Consider the following 23848-nt stretch of genomic DNA (forward strand, 5'->3'; position numbering starts at 1 on the left):
TTTCTTTTACAATTATCTACAACATCGACAAACAACAGCAAGGAATGACACATTGCTTTTTAATATTTTTTATTATCGTCATCATCATCATCATCATCATCATCACCATCAACAACAACAACAACAACAACAACAACAAGATATACTCTATTCCCTGTGCTACCAGCGAAAAAAGTTAATTTCGAGCCCTCATAGATATGGGCTGACTTTTTTCCTCATAGCGGGCAGGGAATGTTCATTCTCAGGCTCGCAGGGCGAATTGAAGAAAGGCCAAATGAACGGACAGGGAGGTTGACCCTGTTGTTTTACGCGCATGGAAGTTCCGACAGTTTGGGGAAAAGGATGACACTGAGAATTGCATTCGGGGCTTTTTGTAGTGGGGAGAAGAGAAAACTAATCGTGGGCGAGAGGGAAAATAATTAAAATCATAGCGAGGTTAAACCGTCTTGAAGGCATACGCCAAAAATTTGTTTAATTTATATGGCACCCACAATGGCGTTGAGAGCTCAGATTCGGTAAGACTCGAGCTCAGGGAGTTTGACCCTGTTGTTTTACATGCATGGAAGTTCCGACAAGGTAGGGAAAAGGATGAAGCTTGGAAATTGCATTCGGAGCTCTTTCGAGGCGGGTCCAGTAGTGATTTCGTTTTATACTGATTTCCTGTGAACATTCAATTTTCTATAAACTCCACTGCACTCGACAGTCACCATCCCCATCACCATATTACATCGCTTGTCATTTGAGTTTGGAGTTTCATTGTTTGGCACTCACGGATTTCTTGATTGTAACGCACTTACTTTGACACACACCATCAAAGGATGTGAAAATTGCCGCACGTTCTATTAACCAGTTGAGTTTTTTTACACAGGCACAAAGTTATTTCGCGCTTGATAGTGTGAAATCATACATTTTCCCACATACCCTCGAGTGCTCCAGGTTTATACTTGGTTGTAGAAAAAAAGGTTCTGATTCAGAACTCTATTATCAACCCTCCTGGTCATGGATTTGACCACGTGTTGCAATAACCTATGAAGATGAGTGATTTCGTCTAGGAGATTCGACACTTTTACGGAATGCGAGGAGACCCTTCAAATGGATATCGAAGGGATGCTTGGAAAATCATGGAAGCTTTACCCAAAATATCAGGCACGCGGTATACGTAAAATTTCGAACGCAGTCTTATTAATACACCTGCTGATAATCTGTTCATTGTTAAATTCTTTCATGTATAGATGAAGTTAATTTAGCTGATACCGAGTTCCAGTTATGGATACTCCTCTACGCTGAGGTCCAGTCACATGCGGGCGCTCTTTTGAATGCGACCTTCAGATCTAGAAACTGAACGGCTTTCTTGATTTCTTAGTGGTTGTAACGCTGCATCAGTCTTCTACGAATCGAGTTTATTTAGCTCAAATTTAATCATACATTTTTCATGGTGCCTTTAAAGGGAGGGATGGTCGGAACTGTAAACTTGCGACTTTCTTGTTTCACAAACATTTCATTTTATGCACGCAATCTAGATGCATCCCGTCAATATAGCTGCAACAGTAAAGTTTTACGATGTGAATTACTATAAACATGTTCATTTGCCAATGTACCTTGGATAAAGTGTTTACATTGATCGCATTGGACTTTAGAGTGCAGTTCCGATGACCCCTCCCTTTAGATGAGTTACAAATTCAGCTGGCCGTCGCGGTACGGTACGAAAATCAATGTTGTATACGTCAAATGCCACTGCACTCTGTCTGACATTGGTGAAAAGTCCATTATTGGACCTTTAAACGATACACTCCTCATAACATAACAGGGAATTCACAGTGCCAACTTTCTTATAGTTTCCTCCCGTTGAACCGAGTAAAATTACAAGTTTGACATGGAATACGATGCCCTTGACGTCCACAGTGAACAACAACTACTGCGGGGTGAGGCGAAAAGGCGAGAAGTCCCCATAAATATTGCTGTGGGCGGAGGTTTTACCGTATACAAACGAAGATGGTTTGTACTGTTCGTCGTCGCTCTTCACGCCGCTTCAGCTCAAATGGTAATAGCCATTTCTTTTCTGTTGTTTTTCGCATTCTCTGAACACAGGTAGCATGATACTGTAATTGTCATATTGCCAGGTTCCGAAACCGTAGGTGATTAAAAACATGACCTAATTTTGTGTCAGTCGACCTTAGCTAATTTTGTCACTGTAGACTGCCTTTCTAAATGACCCCTGGGTAAGATTTGAAAGCAGAAGTTTGTCACTCGGATCCACCATCGCACAATGGGAGACACCTTGCAAATAGCAATATATTGTATATCGGGTAGGCAGGAGCTTCCGACAAGGCTCTTCGACGATATGTTACCAGCACATACGGTAATATCGGTGTACTCACATGGAGAAACTGTGGTGTACTCTAACCTTTAACAGATCTGGTTGTCATTCAGTCCAGTCGCCACGGAAGCAGCAAAGTTCTACAAAGTACCGGTGTCGAGGATCAATCTATTTGCTTTGATGTTTCTAATTTTATCAATACCGATGGGTTTTGTAGCGGCCTGGCTGTTAGATACCTATGGACTCAGGCCAGGGGTGAGTTGTGTCCATTGAATATGTATAGTGGTTTCATTTGCTTTGGCCTGCCACTTGCAATTGTGAGTGTGACGGATTTACATTAAGGGTCAGTCGCAGTATCTTTTGGTGATTTTTTGCTTTCATGTTAGTTCAGTTAATTACACGTCTTTGTTAAACTCCTCAAAGCACGCTGAGATACACGGTGTGTCGCTAATCAACCCAGCCAGGCTGCATTGCTACTGTTGACAGGTGAACTCTGTCCGAACAACAATTCAAATCAACAATAGCAGCTTGAATGCGCGTTACATGTATACACACTATGCTGACGAGCTGAAAAGTGGGCTTTTCGACAATTTTTTTGGGAGTAGGACAAGAAACTTGCAGTTGACATACAAAGCAAAAATCGTGAAAGAATCGTCAAAAGTTATAATACTGGCCTTTTAGTCACGGTAATTGCTTCATTGCCAAATACTTGCACTTGATGGATTTTGCATTCTTTGATTCCTTGCGAAAGGGTTGAAAACACCTTCTGATCTATTTTGGGATTTTCTGATCTTGAAGTTTTCTGATATTTACATGATAAATTTGCTAGTTTCACTGTTATTGACTACTATTTTGCAAAATTTTGTTATAAAAAGTTTATGTTTATAAAAAGTTTATGTTTATGTATTCGCAGAATACAACCCAACGACTTAAAATGGTTTAAAGCTTTTGTTTTTGTATTCCGATCTTGCTTGCATCTTGGGTGAACACCATCGGTGGCGTCGTTAGAATCATCAGCACGCTCGAATTCGTACCAAAATCTCGTGCTTTCCCTGTCGCGATGGCTGGCCAAGTCATAGCAGCGATAGTTTACCCTGTGTTCACGTCCTGCCCGACGAAAGTCGCCAATAAATGGTTTGGTGAAAATCAAAGATCCGTGGCCACCATGATCGGCACCTTCCCTTTGGGATCTTTATTGGCAAATTTGCTGTCGCCGTTGCTGATCAAAAAGAGCCACCTCGTATGGATGGAATTGAGTTCTTGGTAAGTTTTGATATGGACGTTCCTTATGCCGTCATTAGCAGTAACCGCAGCGGGCAAGTCCTGGCTTCTCTCATTGTGGTATGATGAATTCTTCTTTTCTCTCTGGGTAATTTCGCAGTACGTTTAGTTACTTTAATTTGCACTTGATCTAAATAGGTAAAATCGACGATTTAAACGAAGCTTGAATCTCATTTTGACAGATGCAGAAATTTAACTTCGCCACGGTCAGATGTTCCCCTGTTGATCAAACAACAATCGAATCAATAATCAATCAACCAATCAATCAGTCAGTCAGTCAGTCAATCAATCGATCGCTGGATCGATCGACAAATCAATTAGTCAATCTATAGGCAGATATTCGATACAAAGCAATCAAAGGTTTTACGAATAATGCCTCGATGACGAATTATCTTTATCGTTCCTATCATCAAAGTCTCGACTTATGAAAAAAAGAAATACATACAAATAATCTTTGTACAGATCACCACGCACGACAACTGTACAATATCAACTTACCGCATCTTGCTAGCCCAACGTTTCAAAGCTCTACAAAGTTTACGTGATGTTGCCTCATGTCATATCCCTGACCGAGCCGAACCATGAGAGCTCCGCATCAGATACTAGAACAAAGGCACTGTCATGATACATTATATGAAGTTGACATTCCTCATTGAACCAAATTTCATGTATTGTTACAGTTCAAGCCCTCCCTTGATAAACTTGTCTTTTTTCCGACAAAAGTAGCGGTATGCAATTCGAAAACATGTTTGCAAGCATTTCACATTTTTTCTAAGAATTTCAAGATCCGGCTTAGTTAACAAACAAATAAACAATGCCATCAGTCCTGTCAACCATATACGTAAAGGTAAGTATATAAAGAATTCGTAATCGTATTAACCTTAAGGCAACTGTATTCGGAGAAAGCTTTAAAATTTTATAATAATGTTAAGGTTACGAAGTTCGACCAAAGCATCTCGTTAAAATAGTGGTAAAAATTATACTTTGTCCTGTCTTTTACATTTAATGCGATCAAAGTTCGCTAACATTCTTCACGTGTACGATCTTTTCCAGTTAATAATAATATGTATACCATCAGCCATTGGCACATTGCTGGCAACATTTGGTTTATGCAGCAGTTTACCTCCCACGCCACCATCGAGAGCAGCCGAGCGACAGGACGAACCGTTTTGGACTGGATTCAAAGAGGTAAAGCGAACGGATAGGACTGAACACTGCAATTATCGACGAAGGCGTTTTTTCTGTCACAGTGGTAGTTAATTTTATAATTAGTCATAAATAATAATTAATGTTGTATTTCTAATTAATTTGCTTTCAAAGGTAATTGCAACTAGTATATGAGCGCCGATCTATTTGATATAGAATGTCAGTCTTTCCCCCCTCCACTGTCTATGGTCTACTTTACCAAATCGATAACGATCAATGTTATTCTCTGTAATGTGTATGAGTGTACAAATGATGCGTAACACAAAGATTTGTACACATCACATTGTTTATCTAGTGTCTATTGTTACATTCCGTACACAGCTAATCATATACTGCCATCGTGTTGGGATAGGCCTAGTGTGTCAGCAATGTTCATAGTGAGGGCAATTATTCTTTTACTGTTACTAGAGACTGTCTCAACACACCACGATGCATGACTGCTCATTTCATAAAGATAAAAACCTTTGTGTTTTCTGACAGATTCTGAGAATCCGTTCATATTGGATCCTAATGGTTCTATGCGGATGTGTAGCTGGTCTGTTCAGCGCAGTAAGCCTCCTACTCGAACAGATCCTCTGTCCCCATGGTTACACTCCGGTAATAGGCACTTTTCACTGTAAACTTCGCGTTATCCATCCATCCTTCAATTTTCTGAGAGGACGACTTCACTGCGGTTTTAGCAGACATACAGTTCAGAAAGTAATTCCGGTGACAAGACCAGAAAAACAAATGTTTATAAGATATACAGTCAGTTCATGACATAAACAATACATGATAATGTACACATTTGGTAAATAAATCAATTAAAACTGAGACCGTTATGAAGAGTTAACTCATCTGATGTAAAATCCTTTGCGGGGTAACTAAAATATGTTGGTACTAGAGAAACACATTACTAAATATTTACCGATATCTAAAGTTCAGAATTCCACCCCTGTTTATCTCATATACAGGGGAAATACAATTACTGATTACCACAAAACTACGCCTGTGAAAACTTTATTTACTCCATAAGCTTCAAAATGAGCCCCCACAACTTGTAAGCCGAAAGAATATTGGAAAAGTTTGAGATTCGAATATTTGTCCGCGAGGTGCATTCTACCTATAATAAGCTCAAGCTGTCCTTTTTATCTGCTATTACGTTTTTCAAAATTTTCTTCATTATACTTGTACCATAGGATTATGTATCAAGTGTTTAACGCTTTATGTCCACGGCATGACCGAGCAGGGGATAGTCGAATCCAATTTGGGTAGAAGTGTACCCTGCACAGTTCGAACTACAAAGCACAAAGTCTACAAGTTTCCGTTAAAATCAAGAGTAGAAAGTCTACATTTTCTACAAAATGATGGGTTAAAATCATTCTTGAATCAATAATAACGGTCAAACATCTACATGTTAGCAACATTTCCCTATTCAAAAGTCTACATGAGGCGAACAAATGGGGGAGGTTAAAACCGTGGCACATATGTGTATACTGTTCCTATAACAATGTCGCAGGGCGTGGGTGACGCATTTCTTCGCATCTTTAAAACTCCTGCTATCAGGCTGCACCTCATATATGTGTTAAAATAATTTCGTGTTTGTAGACTTTTGCAGGTATCTGTGGAGCTCTAATCATTGGCGTCGGTTTTATCGGATCCGCCACTGCAAGCATTATACTTGATAGAACTAAACTCTACGATGAAATCTGTAAAGTAATGCTGTGTTTGGGTTCAATCGCCATGTCGTTCTTGGCTGCGGTAAGATGATGAACTAATTCTTCAAGATATTGTAAAGTGCTCTTATTAGCTATTTCTCAAGCTTGCGGCTTGAAATAGTAAATGTTTCCGCATATCTCTGTGGCAATTTTTGTTTCCATGAGCATTTCAAATACTTGTCTATAGTAAGCATATTGTCAACATGAGATTGAGGACTCAAAATATTACTAAAGACTGACATTAAGTTTTATAAAAAGAATTTATATATTTTCCCTTTTCATAACTGAAACAATAAAGTTAATTTTTTCCATTCATAATTATCCTCTTAATATATCAAAAGGTTTAACTTGGCTCTTTTCACCAAATCAAGAAAAGACTCGACTGTTAAACGTCACAATTTTCCTTTTATTATGTGCCAGTACGTTTTCTCTCTGTTTTAAATAATCTCGCTACTTTCGTAGCCTTCCGGAAAGGCAGCAGACCATGGCTAGGACAAAGTGTATGGCCATAGTAAGGAATTCGGATTCGTTATGGACATGATGACTATATCGAGTCCGACCGTATAACGTCTTTTAGCCTCCATTTTTAGCTCACATGTTCACACATGTGGGCTAATGTCATAGCGATGTCTGTCAGTCTGTCCGTGTGTGTGTGTGTGTGTGTGTGTGTGTGTGTGTGTGTGTGTGTGTCTGTGTGTCTGTCTGTCTGTCTGTCTGTCTGTCTGGTTACACGATAACTCAAACAGATTCAAGTCAGATTTGGTACACAGGTACCATAAGCTACTTGCAAGAACTGATTAGATTTTGGTTATTGTAGCTTGTATGTTAATGAAGTTATGCAATATCATTTTTTCCGTACAATGGTTTCCCTATGGAGACGGTAATGACAGTGTAGACATATATCAAGAAATACTGCACAAAATTTCATGAAAATTTTAACAGATCACGATCTAAGAACATCATGATGATACTATGAGTGTCATGTCAATTATCTGCTCATTTGCATATTTAATGAACTTTGTAATTAGTGATATTACTCTAAAATTTCAGCATTAAATTTAATGAAACGTGCTACAAATGTTGATCTGACGGATATCTAATTGTCCCATGAAGCATTGAACAGTGTCAAATTAATTGACAGCTCATTTGCATATTAAATAAAGTTTTGTAATAAGTGACTAAACTCTGAGAGTACTGTGCAAAGATGATAAAACCTGGTACATAACAGATATCTGATTGTTCTGTGAAGCGCACTACTATTAATTAACCTGTTGTAAAACATGTGAGCACGTTCAGTTCACATTTTGTTGATATATGCATACTAAAGCCGCAGGAACACTCCTTGTCTTTAGAGAAGTATCATAGATACGTCAGAAGATGTTATCGTATCTGCAATTGCGCTGTACGTAATAATTACAATGTTTCGTGCTAGGAAAAGTGAAGGAAAGGCTCTCTTTCAATTACTTAGGTTTTTCTCACTTTTGAGAGTTCCGCAAAGTGGTGTTTGTGACATTATTTCGCGAATGACTTTGACTGCATTAGGTGAATGCTATATTATACTCTTTTCAAACAGGTTGTCAGTATTTCGGACAAAAAAGTACCAGTCGCCGTTGTATCGGCTATCTCTGGCTTCTTCCTGTGTGGTGTTTATCCGATTGTATTGGAGTTAGCGGTGGAGGCAACTTATCCCATAGCACAGGCAACATCCACTGGCCTTATTCTCATTTCGGGGTAAAGGACTGCACATCCTTGTCAATATAGCAAAACACGCAGTTACGCTTCTGTTTGAGAAGAGCTGCCACCCTAGTTATGACCATAAGGGTGTTTGGGTTTGGTGTACGAACTTTGTTCCGTTTATCGACAAATATCTCTGGAATCTCAGAAACAAATTTATGTCTACAGACCATTGTCAAGATGTCTTGTCTCTGGAATTTGAATACTCGCTAGATCATAGTTTTTGAAATCGCTTTAGTGCATTTCAGAAAGTGACACTGACTCTTGTCACGTCGAACTATAACAACAAATTTAAATAACAGGAAATAGCGCGAAAGTACAGATGCCTACCTAATTGTAATTTGGAAGAATTTTTGACAACCACCAGTGCCAGTATAGCCGTTTTTCAACATTCGGATGTACATGTATGCATACTACGAACGATTCTCGTAACACTTTTTTTCCAATGTATGGCACACATTCACAATCGACTGTAACTTTATATCTCTACAGTAATATACAAGGTATCGCGTATACATTTGCGATGCAAGCGTTAGGGAGACCGTTACATGATCATCTGAGAGACGTTCAACAATGCAATAAAGGAAACCAAACCGTTACATTTTATGCAGAAGATACCAATAGCGACCTCCCGGACGATATGACCTGTAAGCCAACAACAAATTTGTGATACGAATAGACTTGAACTTTAGGGAAACCATCAACGTATACACAGTTACAGTTAATGAGAAACTATAGAGCTATAGTCATTCTAACGTAAAGTGATGTTTATGATTTTCCGCCATATCAAGCCCGTCTCGGGGACAATTAGTCGAGTCGAACTCTCAAACTTTTACTATTGTTTTCTGATCTAACACTTGTGTGGCTCATTTTAAAGCTCTTGGTGTGAGAATAATTTTCACAGGCTTATTTTTTTGAAAATCAAATATTGTATTTTTCTCCACAGAGTAAACACAGGTATGGCAGCCATTGCGAATTTCAAATATTGGTAAATCTTTGGTAATTTGTTTCTCTAGAACCAAAATTTGCACAGTGACCCTCGATTTTGATTCTTGAATTTGAAAGAGAATTGTCGAAAGATTCATTGAGGAAGGTTTGAGCAAGTCTTTCACCGAGATGCATACTACCTTAAAACTCAAAGTTGCATACTAAATATTTAATTTATATAAGTTTAACTTTTTACATTTTTGTTCACAGGGTCGATGTTATTTGCTGCAGGTCTGATGTCACTGACCGTGATTTCGTTCACTTTGCTATTCAGCACGGAGTACAAGAGAAGGAAGACAGAATATGCGCAGAATTATTCAAGACTAACACTTTGATAAAACATTACAGGAAATCGCAAAAAAGTGTATGCGCGTTTGCGATTGAAAACAAGATGAATTTGTTTATGAAGTCGGCCAACTTTGAAGGCATTTATATTTATCAATTGCTAAGACCACACCAGCCTTAACGATACTTGATTCCAATAAAGTAGACTGCAACAAGGTGAACCGATACGACTGTGAGGTTTCGCCTATGGAATTTAAAGAAAAATATCCAAAATGTGTATTTTTTTTTCGCGAAAGGAAGTATGTGAACTTCCAACGTATAGCAACAGACAATGATGAAATAAAAAAGTTTACCTAATGTCACCACTACTCAAAGAAGGGACAATATAATGTTTTATGTTTCCAATTTTTTTGCTCTAGAAAAACTGTAAATCTTCTGATTTTTCTACCTAAAGTATGTCGACACAGAATCGGAACATTAACCTTGCAAACACAGTCCATTCCGTACTGTGTACAGTCACTGTGTTGTCAGATTGATTCTGATCAAAACCAAAATCAGTTGTCGACGATCAAACCGCACACCAGACACATGATTTTCGGAGTATTACAATAAACTATTTATGAAACAAAAACAACAAGAATTTTAAGGAAACTACATTATAAAGTTGACTAGCGGTGGCACTTAAACCGCAGACAGTAACGTTTCTCTACTATCCCTGCTTTACCCTCGGCTCATGTTTTGTCCAAGTCAACAAAGCTGCTGCCTTCACTGTCAGGGGACAATTTTCCAGTGAACACGAAACGAGCAGGTTTTGAGAATATCAAGGGTAAGCCTAATGGTCGGGGGGCCATTTATTAGAGAGGTTTAGTTACACGTAATTACGTTCGATCAGTACGCGTAGCGTCTATGTCACGTGATAACCAGACGTCGCGTACGTGTAGCACAGACGTTCCGAACGTGAAACAACACTTCTACACGTAGTCATAATTACGTGTAGTATTTTTGATATTTTCTCAATGATTTCCACAAATTTAGACAAGCAAACTCTATTGGTATAATTGTAAATTAGCAACATCTTTGATATCAGAATATTTCGTAGAGTTTGCAACTGTAAAAGGAGTACTTGCCATAATTTCCTTACATGAACGAAATGCTGTAGTCGCATTCCACTTTTTGTCTGACGCCTTCTAAAAGAATTCTCTAAACCACATAAATAACTGTATCAAAGAAAATCGGCTGATTTAAGGTAGTTCAAGGGTACAACTAGCGACTATAAGAGTGGTTCTCACGTATCGAAATTCATGTTTCTTATAAATTATACGAATTTCGCATGTTTCTGAGGAAGATATGCAGCAAAATAATCGGGAACGCACAACTAAACCTCTCTATTCGCACGTGAGCACGGATACGCGTACGCCACTGCGCGCCGTCAGACGTACACGTAATTACGTGTAACTAAACCTCTCTAATATGAGGCGTAAAGGGACACTCGAAACGAAACTAAGATTGATATGAAATGTGTTTGGTTGTCTCTGAATAAAAAGTCACAAAATAAATTGTAAAGAAAAAAACACATTCTCTGTCGTGTATTGAATACCTTTAGTAAATGTTTTTGATTTTTGAAATTTCGTCATTTCCCTATTTCGTTCTTATTTAGCTAAGCTTCTATTTCATTTATTATAAAAAGCCCAAATTTCCACTACACACGATAGTCACCATTCCCATCAACATACTATTAATGACGCCTTAACACAAGTTACAGGATCTGTGGTTATTGTTTTGAAATGCGCGCAACAAAATTGCAATTTGATATGCAGCCGCTTATTTAGGATATGCATTTTTCAATGCTGGTTTTGACCCGACCTTGTTTACATTTTATTTAATGATCCCATCAGACATTTAGTAGACGTTTTCTTAGGCAATGTCTAAAACAAGCGCGCTTCTTTGATACTTACAAAAAGTGCTTAACAATAAAACGGTAGATCTATGCTGAGACAATCCGTGGCAATTCGCGGCTAGTTGATTTACTAATTTAGTTATTCTATTAGAAAATAGACTGAACGGTAATTATGAAGTTTCAAATATTTTAGGCCAGCAGGTGAAGCGCATTTGGCCATATTCTAAGTATGATAGATTTTGCGTCAAGTTAAAGTGTGAGAATAGGTAAAAAGCCTTGTCAAGCCTTTAGCATTTTACCCATTTTCCCATTTATTGGATAAAAAAAATACGGTTGGTGATAAAAATACCGCGCTGAATGTGTTATTCTTAATTCAGAAATACAGCGTTAGAAAACAATCCGTGACATTATTCGGTCAACCATATTTTCACCCTGAAATCAGAGAATGAAAATCGAAATATGGGCAAATTTCATGATTTCGGTTCACTTGACAATTTATTTACATTAAAATTGGACCAAATTTCGATCTTGAATTTGCTCTGTCAGCATTCTATTTCTGAATTAAGAATGACACGTTCAGCGCGGTATCTTTTGCGGCCAACCTTACTTGTAATCAATAATGCAAATGGGAATTACGAATTGGTGAAATACGAAATTGTAGTTGGTTTTCCCGAGTAGGAATAGCGACGTGTGCCGCTAGTTGTGCAACGTTAACTGCAAATTGAAATTAGAAATTAGAAATTGGCACCACGTGACCAACTTAGGGAGCCTCCATATTTTACAGAGGTGTTGGCGGAAATCAGAGGATTTATTTTCATGACACGGCTGGAGTCAGATATTACAAACACTTATTCTACATAAGGTTATTCTTAATTCAGAAATACAGCGCGTAGACAACACTTCTAAGATCGAAATTTTGAAATGGTCACACGAAGCGGTGAAATAATGAAATTTGCCCATATTTTGCATTTTCATTCTTTGATATCACGGCGAAAAAACAGTAGGCCGAATAATGTCACGGATTCATCCTCACAAGGGCTTTTACCAATTTTCCATAATTTCACCGGCGTTGAAAACTTGTTCAATCGGAAAAGGACCAAAAATTGCTTCATCAAAATAAAAAAAACGTTTAAAATAGATTACTAGCCTACTTTCTATTTTCTATTTCAATGAATAAATTGGAATATCGACTGGCCACAAAGTGCCACGGATTAGAGACACTGTTACTCGGCCTGAGGCTGTTCTAAAGTATGGCGCAACGACGGATATTGAACTACAACGGCTGTATGTCGATGGTAGATACATAAAGGCACTTCTTGATTCTGGAAAAAGTTATAGATATATCACTGTGTCAGCTATTTCCAAAGTCTTTATCCTGATGCAAAAGGCTTTAAATGTCAGAGCACAGAGTGAGACGATACTGCGCTAAACACGGCATTTGTCCTGTATCTGGCCCTGTACTCGACTTTAATGTTGCCAATGCAGTACAAGAGTGTGATCCTGCTTATAGAGAACAATAATGTTTTTGTACTTCTATTCTAAAGGAGTGAAAATTGGACATATTCGGCTGAGAAATAGTTTGAAATTAGCACGTCCCGTTTACTACGACTTGAGCAATGACACGGAAAAATTTCAGGTAAGGCTTGTTATGTTTCGCTCAGCCGTCGGACTTGTGCAGGTTACGGTCAACACCAGCAATGAAAAATAGACAAGCATTTGAATATTTCGTTTATTTCAAGCATGGTATTTGCATCTTCCCACATGTTTCATGCGAACGATGCATTTGTAGTGGATTGCGAGCCAATAGGCGTGTAGGTCTTTAACATTATCATCGAATATAAGCTGGCTTGTAATGTACGCGGTTTCATGTATTATCCAGTGTTAGATATACTAACCCTAAAACGACGATGGTGGCAAGAAAGTTGACGATAAGTTACTTCTTCGCTTTCGACATGAAATTTCTGTTGGCCTGAAAATGCCACGGATTAAAAAGCGTAAGTATTTTAATTGTGAGTCGCGAACATGAATTGAAACCCCTGACAACATATTACTAAGATGTACCACTAGTAATGCCATGACCTATACGGTTATCACTTTTCACAACAGTTAAAGGCATCAAAAGCACTATACTACCCGCTCTTGATAATTTATGCTAACATTGCAACGGTATTACACTTCCCATGCTACATTATCATTTTTCCTACTATCATTTTGACACGGTTCTCTTCTGTAATAAGAGTGTACATCGAGAACATGCAGACGGCAGGAAGTCAATCTAATTGTCACAGACAATGGTCGAACATGATGGCTCCTGAAACGTATATCAGATGTTTCTGTCATATGTTAAGTACTACGATTTATCAAGTATTTCATGTGGAAAACTGGGTTTAAATCTTTGACCGGACACTATGAAAAACTAAGACCATGTAAAACATTTTGAGACACTGTTTTGTAGATGGTACACTTAAGTTAAATTTGACGTATGTGTAAAACCGCTTCCTACTTCGCTGAAAGACTTGCACTATTTTTGCAAATTTTACCAACTACGGTGTTTTCGGACAAAGGCTGTAAAGACAGTCTTCCCGCAAAATGCAATGACAGGAGGCTACAGTTCTAAGGAACAGCATTGATAAATAGGTGTTGTTCGATCTTGAAAGTTGCGTTTATAAATATGTATATAGCGCCGTCTTTATCTAATTTACACGCTTTGAACTAATTTGTGAGAATAGGATCTTTTAATTGTTCTAGTTCACTTTTACAATCTTACAATACAGACTGCGAACCGTTACGAACACATATGTTACATTAGTCAAATTTCTAAATGTTGAAGTACTTATTACCATTTTTACAAAAAAAATAGCCAAGCGAATAATAACTTTATTGCTAATCGAAAGGAAATTGTGCTGTTATATTGCTTTACAAATTTACAACGTAAAAACAACAATTACATCAAAACAAACTACGTGAAGAACCGCTTCCTTCGTATATAAAATAATTGATAAACGACGTTTTAACAATGGTATACCTTTTCCTACAGGCAAACTCAATAACTGTTATGTTTTTTTTTTATCTGTTAGTGGTATTCGACAGCGACAGTTGAAACATAACAACGCCTTCGAGTTACACCTATCAGTGGGAAAATGGCAGATGGAGATGATCAATTGAGTTATACACGGGAAGAAGCGAGCAAAGTAAGTATTTTAACTAAAACTCGGATGGCACCTTGGCTTTCAATCTCTTTATCACATGTACTGGATAGGAATCTCCACCCCTTTTCTACGTCATCAACCGAAGCACTTTTTCCTGCACGACGCCGTGACGCTTGCGTGCACGGACCAATCTGTCGCGATCGATGCCGTGCTCTCATGACATGTTTACGAATAGGTTGATGCGATAAATTATCTCAGGAAATATTCATTGAAACATGGAAGGCATGTCCACAGTCGCCCGTTTTCAAAAATTCCGCTCTGTGGCTACGCGCCCCATAGACGTTTGTGTATACGCCGAAGAAAAACATTGTTCTTTTTAGGCGTATTTACACACGTGTATCGGCCGTTTAGCTGCAAAGTGGAATTTTTGAAAACGGATGACTGTGGCATTTCCAACAAAATTGCAAGTCGCTACAGCTTAGGTATTCCAAAAGAACAGAATGAGGTGTCGCGTCGTGGCTTACGCTCCAGTCCAGTGGTACAGACAGGTCAGTGTGGACGGTGAACATGGTCGATAAACTCGTGAGCTATACCTCAATGTAAGTTCACACTGAAACATTAACTACTGTATGATCTTCATACCAGATGTGAACTGAATGTGCTCACGTGTTTTACAACAGGTAAGGTTCATTAATAGTAGTAAGCTTTATAGAACAATCAGGTATCTGTTATATCACTATATGTAGTAGGTTTTATCAACTTCGCACAGTACTCTCAGAGTTTATAAATTACATATTACAAAACTGTATTTAATATGCAAATGAGCTGTTAATTAACTTGACACTGCTCAATGCTTCATTGGACAATTAGATATCCATCAGATCAACATTTGTAGCACGTTTCATACAATTTAATGCTGTAATTTTAGAGTAATATCACTAATTACAAAGTTCATTAAATATGGAAATGAGCCCTGATTGAACTTGATACTGTTCAATGTTTCATAGCACAATTAGATATTTATCAGATCAATATCTGTAGCAGGTTTCACCAAATTTGGTGCCGTAATTTTAGAGTTATATTAGAGTCATATACCTATATTTACAAAGTTTATTAAATATGCAAGTGAACCCTTAATTAACTTCATACAACTAAATGCTTTACACAACAATTAGATATCTGTCGGATCAGTATATGCAGCATCACATTTGGTGCAGTTATTTCGGAGTTATATGACTAATTATAAAACTTCATAAGATATGCAAATGAGCTATTTATTAACTTGACACTGCTCTATGCTTCTCAGTACAATTAGATATTTATCAGATCAATATCTGTACCAGAATTCACTAAAATGGGTACCGTAATTTCAGAGTTATATACCTAATTACAAAGTTCATTAAATATGCAAATGAACCCTTAATTAACTTGACACTACTAAATGCTTTTACACCACAGTCAGATATCAATCGGATTAGTATCTGAAGGAGATTTCATCACATTTGGTGCCGTTATATAGGAGTTATATGACCAATTACAAAACTTCATGAAATATGCAAATGAGCTATTTATTAACTTTACACCGCCAAAGGCTTTTAAGTACAATTAGATATATATATCAGATCAATATTTGTTGCGCGTATCATCAAGTTTGGTGCAGGAATTTCAAAGTTATGTAACTAATAACAAAAGTTCATTAAATATGCAGATGAGCAGATAATTGACATGGCACTCACTATCATCATGATGTTCTGAGATAATCATCTCTGAAAAGTTTCATGAAATTTTTTGCAGTATTTCTTGATTTATGTCTACACTGTCATTACCGTCGACGTCTCAATAGGGAAACCATTGTGTGGAATAAATGATATTGCATAATTTCATTAATATGCAAGCCACACCAACCAAAATCTAATCACTTCTTGCAAATAGCATATGGTACCTGTGTACCAAGTCTGACTTGAATCTGTTTAAGCGTTTTTGAGTTAGGGAGCCTTCAGTAATTACAGGGGGTGGGCCGGGGGAATGGGGGGGGGGGGAGGGTCACTTTTTAGAAAACACTTCAAGGGGGAGGGTCGCTCTTTATAAGCCTATCTTGGAGGGGGGGGTCACTTTTGACAGAAGCTGATTTTGTGGCCAAAACTTTGATTGTTCATGTCCAATTGTTATGTAAATTAGCTGATACTGTTTTAGTTATTCCTGGGGAGAATACCGCAGTGGTTTGGGGGAGGGTCAAGTTTTAGAATGTCGGACAAGGGAGAGGGTCACATTTTAGACAGGAGGGATAGGGAGCTTGGGTCACATTTTACGGTACAGGTGTGCGCGAAATTCCCCGGCCCACCCCCTGTAATTACTGAAGGCTCCCTTATTGTGTAAACAGACACACATACAAATCTGACACTTGTATTTGTACCTTTAATACCTTTAATATTGTGTATATTACAGTATAATCGAACGACTTGGTGTCAAAGGCTTAAAAACTCCATATAACTATTGTAAATAACAAGTAAAGCTAACTTATACAGTTAAGTGCTTCCCAAAGTATTCTATCATATTCATATATACCGAAGCAACCAAACTTCGAACAATAAGGTTGATAAAAGAGAGGAATGTTTTCAATGAAGTAAGACTGTGGGCCAGAATTTCTTGGTAAACTGCACGTCAGAGAAAACATCAACTATCTGTATTTGTCAAATAACAAACGCATTTTATCAATTTACGATGCCTTTCTGCGGTATTGATTTTTAAGACACATGCACACTAACCAGACATTAAAAAAGGAGATATAGCACAGGGAATTCAGTCTCTGATGTTTTCTTGTTGTGAATAGCAACATAGATGAAACATGAAGATGTTTGTTTGTTTGTTTTAAATACAGCAATAAATAAATATACAATCTAAATGAGAGTCAGAATAGCCGAGGTGCGCACACTCTGCCCTGAAAAATACACCAAGTATAAGTTAAGACAGTTGTACTTATTTCTTTATGATAGCGATCGGTCACTTTGTTTCAACACAGCCACTTCAGTTGTTTTTTGTACAATAACTTTTTAAAATCATGAACGTCTGAGTGCAATTTGAAACAGAAGTCATTCTTTTGATTAAATTCGCATCTCGCCCTAGCAGCATCCTGCATCGACCGAAATTTCGATAGATCGGCTTCAAAGTCACCGTCATAGTTGTCAACCCTTCGCCAGAAAGTCTTGTTAAAATAATCGTAGAGGCGTATATCTGCATGTGACAATTGCGTTATTACATCTCGCATTTCATCGGTCGTCGGGGGCTGATACTCCGCGTGCACTTTGCAAGGGTGGTAGATTATGTCCTCAAAGTCCCAACACATTGCCTTTTTGAGTAAAACAAGGGACTCGTCAAAATATTCCATAATCATAACAAGATCGAGCTCTCTGTTAAGTCTGTGTAATGCTTCAAGTGAAGATGTCTCGTTGGCATGAATATCAAGATCAAAACGGTGGCAGAAGGAATTTGCTTCCCCTTTGAGTTTCATATTCACCATGACATTCTCCTTCATTTCATTCAGGTACAGCGCAAACGGATCTGGCGACATACTGAGGTTCATCATATTTTTCATTTTAAAGTAAAACCAAGATTTAAGGTGCGTGTACGGTGATCGGACAATTGTGAAATACTTAGCATTCGGAACAACTCGCTCAAGTGCAAGGCGGTCGTATTTTTGAACGTGCGAACAAATATAATCGTATCCTGGAAAATCATTACAGTTATAGTACAAGATTCCGAGATGATGATTCTCTTTATCCACTTTTATTACACGGCCTTCGGGTTGGATGGCGGCTACTAGCTCATTCTTCATACCAAAGCGGTGTAACAATGTAGACACTGTACTTCCGCCTGTCTTCCCTGGTTTTATAAAAACATATCTGTTCACCGGCCTGCAGGATTTAGGCACTATAGGTGTTGGGTCTTGAGCAGTGAACACGTTGGAAGCTCGACTGTTGACCTTCACGTAACCCCTGTGGACCACAATTTACAGAAAAATGAAACGTTGAAATAGATTGACAATTCTTGTGAAATTCAGAGATACGTGAACAAACCAATGGACACAAAAATACAGACAAAAACAATATAAATATAATCTCAAGTAGGTTGATGTTTAGATTTGTGTTATTTATGATCAGTAAGTAATACTTGCTATAGGATGATCTATGCAATCAAATAAAAGACTTGACGTTACCGCTTCGTACGTACAAGTTACGAGAACAGAAAAGTGTGCCTCTTATACAAAACAATGAGGATTAACGAATAAATACAACTTTTTAAAAGAAAATCTTCATGAGGTATAGTTGATGAGCACATTCGCTGATCGTTTTAGAGTGGCAAGAATCGCTATGGATAGATTTACTAGATAGCATACTGCGAAGGTAAAGTATTCCCGACAAAAAATGTAGGCCTATGTCTTCCTCCTCCCTCATTTTGATGTGCACAAGAATAGGTGCAACGTGTAGCGTCTGTAGACTGTAGCTTATTGGTTGACTGAATATCGTAGTCATTTATCGAACCATTTCCATACAGCCGATTTGCTACATAATAGTTTTAGTTTTAGACTCCTTAAGTTGCTGAAACCAATTGAAATATACCAATCAGAAATGACCTTCTCAGCCACTGTGCATCGGTAAGAAGCTTACCATGAAATTGACTCACCTAAATTTGTCATACACAGTCCCCATTGGATTGTTGACGTACAGACTTGATAAAGTTAGCAACAAACATATGATGAAAACGGGAAATCGGTGTCTCTCAATGGTGCGGAGAACTGCAATGGATACAAAAATATTGAAAAGAAGAATGATGTTTCTGTTTTAGTCAAATGATATTTCGTGATAGAATGTTAATCAATAATGCTTTATATTGATGGTTTTTCCGAGAAGATAAAAGTACTGTGAGTGCGTCACTGAACAATCCGTGGCATTTTTAGGCCAACCATATTTCGATGTGGAAATCAGAGAAAGACATGATAAATTATGTCTAAATTGCATTTTGTTACGGATTTCAGACCTAAGGAAATGACGTTTTCAAGCATTTTTTACATAAATCGCTGTGAATTTGTGAACGAATTCGAAAATTTAATTTTGTGTGAGGTGCGTGAAACATTTTGCGGCCAGGCATTTTTCTAGTTTGGAAAGAGAAAAACATTTGTGTGGAATAGGCTTTAAATTGATGTTTACAAGTGTTGACTAGCAATATTGCGCATGAAGTATTGCTCTTGTGCGACGTGCTGTGTCTTATGCGCGCAACAAAATCGAATATTTGCAATTTGATACACAGCCCCTTATTTCGGATATGCGATTTTCGATATTGGTTTGGACCCGACCACTGGCATGTGTACATTTTTAGTGATGGTCCCGTCTTACTCAGACTGATACATTTTCGACAAAACATCCGTCCGTGCCTACACTGTCAACGGTTTCCTCAATAGCTGACGCCTAAGAAGCGCGCTTACTGCCGTTATGATACTTTCTCATAAAACGGTAGTGTCTATGCTGCGACGCTGTTAATCGGTCTAAGGCTGATCTGAAAGTCTGGCACAAGGACAGCTATGGATCTGGAACAGCTGTCAGTCGATGATAGTTACATAAAGGCACTTCTTGATCCCAAGAAAAGTGAAAAAAGAGAGTAAGAAAAGACATCGGGCTGTAGAGAACTACAAATCAACTATGTGTTTATCAACCCCCATCAATTAATTATTTTATTCTGAACAAGGAACGCATCTAGCCAAAAGTAGCCTGAAACTTTGTCCACTCTGTCACACGCATCTCCATAACAGCTCCATTGGGATGGGGGGGGGGGACTGGTGACCATGTACAGTCTTTGTTTCAGAAACAAAGCAAAGTAACTAGTTTGTAATTAAATATGCCTGACTGAAACGTTCATTTAATGTAAAGCTTATTATGTTTGGCATAGCAGTTCGACTTGTGACGCCAGGTCAAGGTCAACATTAAAATGAAAATTGACAAATGAAATTTCCTGTTTTACACCAAATTTCGATATTCGATGTATTTAAAGCATATTGTAAAACGCTGGTCTTTGCATCTTCTCACTTATTTCATACGAACAATGCATAGTTGCTGGATTTCGAGCCAATACGTGTTTAGTTCCCTAATATCATCATCAAATATAAGCTGGCCGCGTAATGCACGGCGTTAAATGTAAAATCCAATGTTGGATATACCAACTCTAAAACGACAATCACGGAAAGAAATATGACGATATTTCAGAATTGCTTCTTCGATTTCAACATTAAAATTCGGTTGGCCTGAAAATGCCACGGATTTAATACGCGTTTCGTTCTCTAATATCATCATCAAATATAAGCTGGCCGCGTAATGCACGGCGTTACATTTAAAATCCGATGTTGGAAATGCCAACTCTAAAACGACAATCACGGAAAGAAATATGACGATGTTTCAGAATTCCTTCTTCGATTTCGACATTGAAATTCGGTTTGCCTTAAAATGCCACGGATTGATTCCATCCGGCCGATTGATTCGGCTTTGAATTGATGTTTCCGAGTGTTGACTAGCAATATTGCGCATGAAGTAGTTGCTAATCCGTGGCATTATTAGGCCAACCGAATTTGAATGTCGAAATCGAAGAAGGAATTCTGAAATATCGTCATTTTTCTTCTGTGATTGTCGTTTTGGAGTTGGCATTTCCAACATCGGATTTTACATGTAACGCCGTGCATTGCGCGGCCAGCTTATATATGATGATGATATTAGAGAACGAAACGCGTATTAGATCCGTGGCATTATTTAGGCCAACGGAATTTTGAATGTAGAAATCGAAGAACAATTCTGAATATCTCATTTTTAATCCGTGGCATTATTAGGCCAACCATATTTCGATGTGGAAATCAGAGAAAGACATGATAAATTATGTCTAAATTGCATTTTGTCACAGATTTCAGACCCAAGGAAATGACGTTTACAAGCTAATTTTATATTAACCGCTGTGCGATTTTTGTGAACGATCGAAAATTTAAATTGTGCGAGGTGCGCGATACTTTGGCGGCCAGGCATCTTTCTAGTTTGAAAGAAAAACATTGGGTTGGAATCGGCTTTAAATTGATATTTACGAGTGTTGACTAGCAATATTGCACATGAAGTAGTTGCTCTTGTGCGACGTGTTCTGTCTTATGCGTGAAACAAAATCGAATATTGCAATTTGATACACTGCCCCTTATTTCGGATATGCGATTTTCGATATTGGTTTGGATCCGACAATGTTACATTTTTAGTGATAATCCCGTCTCACTCAGACTGATACATTTTAGACAAAACATCCATCCGCGCCTATACTGTCGACGGTTTCCTCAATAGCTGGTGTCTACATGTAAAAAGCGTGCTCCTTCCTGCCCTTGTGATACTTTCTGATAAAACTGCAAAGTTAGTGTCTATGCTGAGCCGCTGTTAACTCAGCCCGAGGCTGATCTGGAAGTCTGGCACAAGGACAGCTATGGATCTAGAACGGCTGTTAGTCGATGATAGTTACATAAAGGCACTTCTTCAAGTTGATCCCGGGAAAAGTGAAAAAACGAAAGTAAGAAAAGATATCGAGCTGTAGAGAACTGCAAATTAATTACGTGTTTATAAACCCCCATCAATTATTTTATTCTGAATAAGGAACGCATCTAGCCGAAAAGTAGGTACCCTGAAACTTTGTCCACTCTGGCAAACGCAACTCAATAACAGCTCTATTGGGATGGGGGGGGCATGGTGACCATGTGCCGTCTGTTTCGGAAACAAAGCAGAGTAACTCGTTTGTAATTAAATATGCCTGACTGAAACTTTCATTTAATGTGAAACTTATTATGTTTGGCATAGCCGTCCGACTTGCGACGCCAGGTCAAGGTCAACATTAAAGCCGCAATTTTCAATCCCAGGTTCTCGCATTAGTGGAGTTCTCCTCCCAGTCAAACACTTGGCCAGTATGATGTTTGATTTCTATACCATTAATTACACAAACTGATCTCAACCTTTTGGCTTCTTTTGCTAATCCTGCAAACAGAGTGTACAAGGTTAGCGTTTGATTGACAGTCCGTTCAAATCGCCAATGGTCATTGATTCCCCAACACCAACGTTCGAATTTCCTAAAAATCATCTTCCAGTCGCGTTAGAATTTGAATATAATCACAGAGTTCGATCGGCAGCAGCTTCGCGCTGACTGCTTGGCAGTTTTCTGCCCTGTAGCGGCCGGAAAAAAAACTAAAAAGTGGCAGTTTCTGGAGCGTGTGCCCGCCTGTTGCCTATTTGGTGTCCACTTACACAGTGAACGCAACCACGGCTTCGCGCCCTTTTAAAAGGAGGCTCCGCCTTTACAAAAGAAACAATGACAAACGAATTAACTTCCTGTTCTACACCAAATTTCGATATTTGATTTATTCCTAGCATATTGCAAAGCGATGGTCTTTACATCTTCTCACTTGATTCGTGCGAATATTACATATGTGCTGGATTTCGAGCTAATACGCGTTTCGTTCTCTAATATCATCATCATATGTACGCTGGCCGCGTAATGCACGGCGTTACATGTAAAATCCGATGTTGGAAATGCCAACTCTATAATGACAATCACAGAAACAAATAAATCCGTGGCATTATTAGGCCAACCGAATTTGAATGTCGAAATCGAAGAAGGAATTCTGAAATATCGTCATATTTCTTTCTGTGATTGTCGTTTTAGAGTTGGCATTTCCAACATCGGATTTTACATGTAACGCCGTGCATTACGCGGCCAGCTTATATATGATGATGATATTAGAGAACGAAACGCGTATTAGCTCGAAATCCAGCACATATGCAATGTTCGCACGAAACAAGTGAGAAGATGTAAAGACCATCGCTTTGCAATATGCTAGGAATAAATCGAATATCGAAATTTGGTGTAGAACAGGAAGTTCATTCGTTTGTCAATGTTTCATTTGTAAAGGCGGGGCCTCCTTTTAAAAGGGCGCGAGGCTCCTTTTAAAAGGGCGCGCGAAGCAGTGGTTGCCTTCACTGTGTAAGTGGACACCAAATAGGCAACACGCGGGCACACGCTCCAGAAACTGCCACTTTTTAGTATTTTCCGGCCGCAACAGGGCAGAAAACTGCCAAGCAGTCAGTGCCAAGCTGCTGCCGATCGAACTCTGTGGTTATATTCAAATTCTAACGCGACTGGAAGATGATTTTTAGGAAATTCGAGCGTTGGTGTTGGGGAATCAATGACCATTGGCGATTTGAACGGACTATCAATCAAACGCTAACCTTGTATAAAC

The 23848-nt window shown here is 38.4% G+C and overlaps 2 protein-coding genes across 2 annotated transcripts in view; one reads left to right on the plus strand and one right to left on the minus strand.

Moving 5' to 3' along the window:
* The first annotated feature begins 1763 nt into the window (after positions 1-1763).
* Positions 1764-9862, plus strand: LOC139119545 (solute carrier family 49 member A3-like). The gene is made up of 9 exons (XM_070683387.1): positions 1764-2041; positions 2414-2567; positions 3277-3557; positions 4652-4786; positions 5285-5401; positions 6392-6544; positions 8075-8232; positions 8728-8882; positions 9433-9862. Exons 1-9 carry the CDS (start codon positions 1874-1876, stop codon positions 9555-9557), a joined length of 1446 nt encoding a protein of 481 aa, XP_070539488.1. The 5' UTR covers positions 1764-1873; the 3' UTR covers positions 9558-9862.
* A 7100-nt stretch (positions 9863-16962) lies between these two features.
* LOC139119647 (galactosylceramide sulfotransferase-like) overlaps positions 16963-23848 on the minus strand; it is a 32505-nt gene continuing 25619 nt past the window's right edge. The window contains exons 2-3 of the mRNA XM_070683478.1: positions 19234-19345; positions 16963-18545 (exon numbers count right to left, since the gene is read on the minus strand). Coding sequence (XP_070539579.1) covers positions 17564-18545; positions 19234-19345 — 1094 coding nt within the window. The 3' untranslated portion in view covers positions 16963-17563. The remainder of the gene's footprint in view (positions 18546-19233; positions 19346-23848) is intronic.

This window comes from Ptychodera flava, chromosome 20, assembly GCF_041260155.1.
Source record: "Ptychodera flava strain L36383 chromosome 20, AS_Pfla_20210202, whole genome shotgun sequence".
Lineage (NCBI taxonomy): Eukaryota > Metazoa > Hemichordata > Enteropneusta > Ptychoderidae > Ptychodera > Ptychodera flava.

Excerpts from the sequence above, each read along its gene's own strand:
- LOC139119545 (XM_070683387.1), top strand. The coding sequence starts at position 1,874 with ATGGAATACGATGCCCTTGACGTCCACAGTGAACAACAACTACTGCGG. Across the intron at positions 5,402-6,391 it reads GTCCCCATGGTTACACTCCG|ACTTTTGCAGGTATCTGTGG; the intron begins GTAATAGGCACT and ends TCGTGTTTGTAG. Across the intron at positions 6,545-8,074 it reads CCATGTCGTTCTTGGCTGCG|GTTGTCAGTATTTCGGACAA; the intron begins GTAAGATGATGA and ends CTTTTCAAACAG.